Source organism: Mycetomoellerius zeteki, unplaced genomic scaffold (genome assembly GCF_001594055.1).
Source record: "Mycetomoellerius zeteki isolate Tzet28-1 unplaced genomic scaffold, Tzet1.0 C4500655, whole genome shotgun sequence".
NCBI lineage: Eukaryota > Metazoa > Arthropoda > Insecta > Hymenoptera > Formicidae > Mycetomoellerius > Mycetomoellerius zeteki.
This window is the reverse complement of record NW_017255904.1, coordinates 4172-5574: the sequence shown is the minus strand read 5'-3', so window position 1 is coordinate 5574 and position 1403 is coordinate 4172. Positions and strand designations below refer to the sequence as shown.

General features: G+C 37.6%; 1 protein-coding gene across 1 annotated transcript; it reads right to left on the bottom strand.

Annotated features, from left to right (window-relative positions):
* Positions 1-232: 232 nt before the first annotated feature.
* On the bottom strand, positions 233-1032 carry LOC108731067 (poly(rC)-binding protein 3-like; the record flags this gene model as incomplete). The annotated part of the gene is made up of 2 exons (XM_018461133.1): positions 233-631; positions 967-1032. Coding segments are annotated over 2 exons (465 nt in total), but the record flags the coding sequence as incomplete, so codon positions are not given.
* Positions 1033-1403: the final 371 nt, after the last annotated feature.

Here is a 1403-nt window from a genome sequence, read left to right as displayed (position 1 = left end):
TACCCGTATCAAGTGCACGATATAAACTAGGCCAATGCTTACTATTTGTTAACAGATTAATAACTGTAAACTGTATTTCTAGACATATATATTTAACAAAATTAATAACACGCTTATGAACGATTATGTAAGTTGCTTTCGGTTAAAATTATTACAGAGTTAAGCACCGAAGTACGAACTATAACATTTAGAATGATCGAACGTTACGAAGTTACAAAACGATGGTACGTACCTCTAGCATAACGCAACAGATATGATATATGCATTGCGTGATTGCCTCGCTGGTACCGGATATGGTTACTGCACGTTCCGTCGAGTTAGGCAGCATCTCGGAAGCGACTTGAATGGAGGCGCCAGTAACCTCCCGAATTTCTTTGATCTTGGAACCACCCTTGCCGATCAGGGAGCCGCATTGCGAAGCAGGGACAATCAGTCTGAGTGTGATAGGCGGCCTCGATACACCACCGCCACCTCCGGCACCGCTACCCGGAACGTCGTGGAACTGAGAGCACCACTCCTCGAACTTCTTGCATATCAGCGTGAACGCCTTGAAGATCGAGTTCGTCGGCCCGGTGACAGTCACTATCCGTTCCGGGCAGGAACCATCGGAGATATTGATTTTCGCGCCGGACTGCGTTGGACGAACAGAAAAAAAGTATTACCGATCATGGGTCTTCATATAATATGCACGTATATAAAGCTATTTTCAGCTTCCAATATTCGATAATCAATGCCTGCTGTCCTGAGAGGTCAAGTTAGTGTGTATTAGTGAGAATGATTAAAGTAGAAAACAAATTTAAAAGACTTGTAAATGTAATCTGTCCTTGATAGCTGAAACCGATCGTAGAGAGTAATAATTTACATGCTTTCACGTAGAATATCATCTTACGATACGTGATGTGGTTACACGTAACTCTTTTTTTCATTATCGGAAGACGTATTTCGTCTTCAAGAATTAATACTTACTTCTTCACGGAACCTCTTGACAATCTCTCCTTTTTTCCCGATAATGCTACCAACTTCCTGCAATAAAATAAAAATATTGTGTTAATTTAAATACTATTTTTCGTATATTCGTATAAGATCTTATTGTATTCGTATAAGATCTTACTGTATAATAAATTCAATAACACAAACGCACATACGCTTGATTACTTATGTTCTGAATAATGTAGAAATTGTTAACAAATCTGTTGAAACGAAATAGCGTGATATTGTAATATTCGTTATTTATTATATCGTATAATAAAAACATAATTGGTACAACACAATTACGTATCAGTTATCAATCGATAATGATAGAATATATTTTCAACGCGTTCGCGAGCAGATGTATAATGTACAATTCTGCTAAACTAAATATATTGGTATCATTCATTTTTAATACGTCAGTACGTTATGCA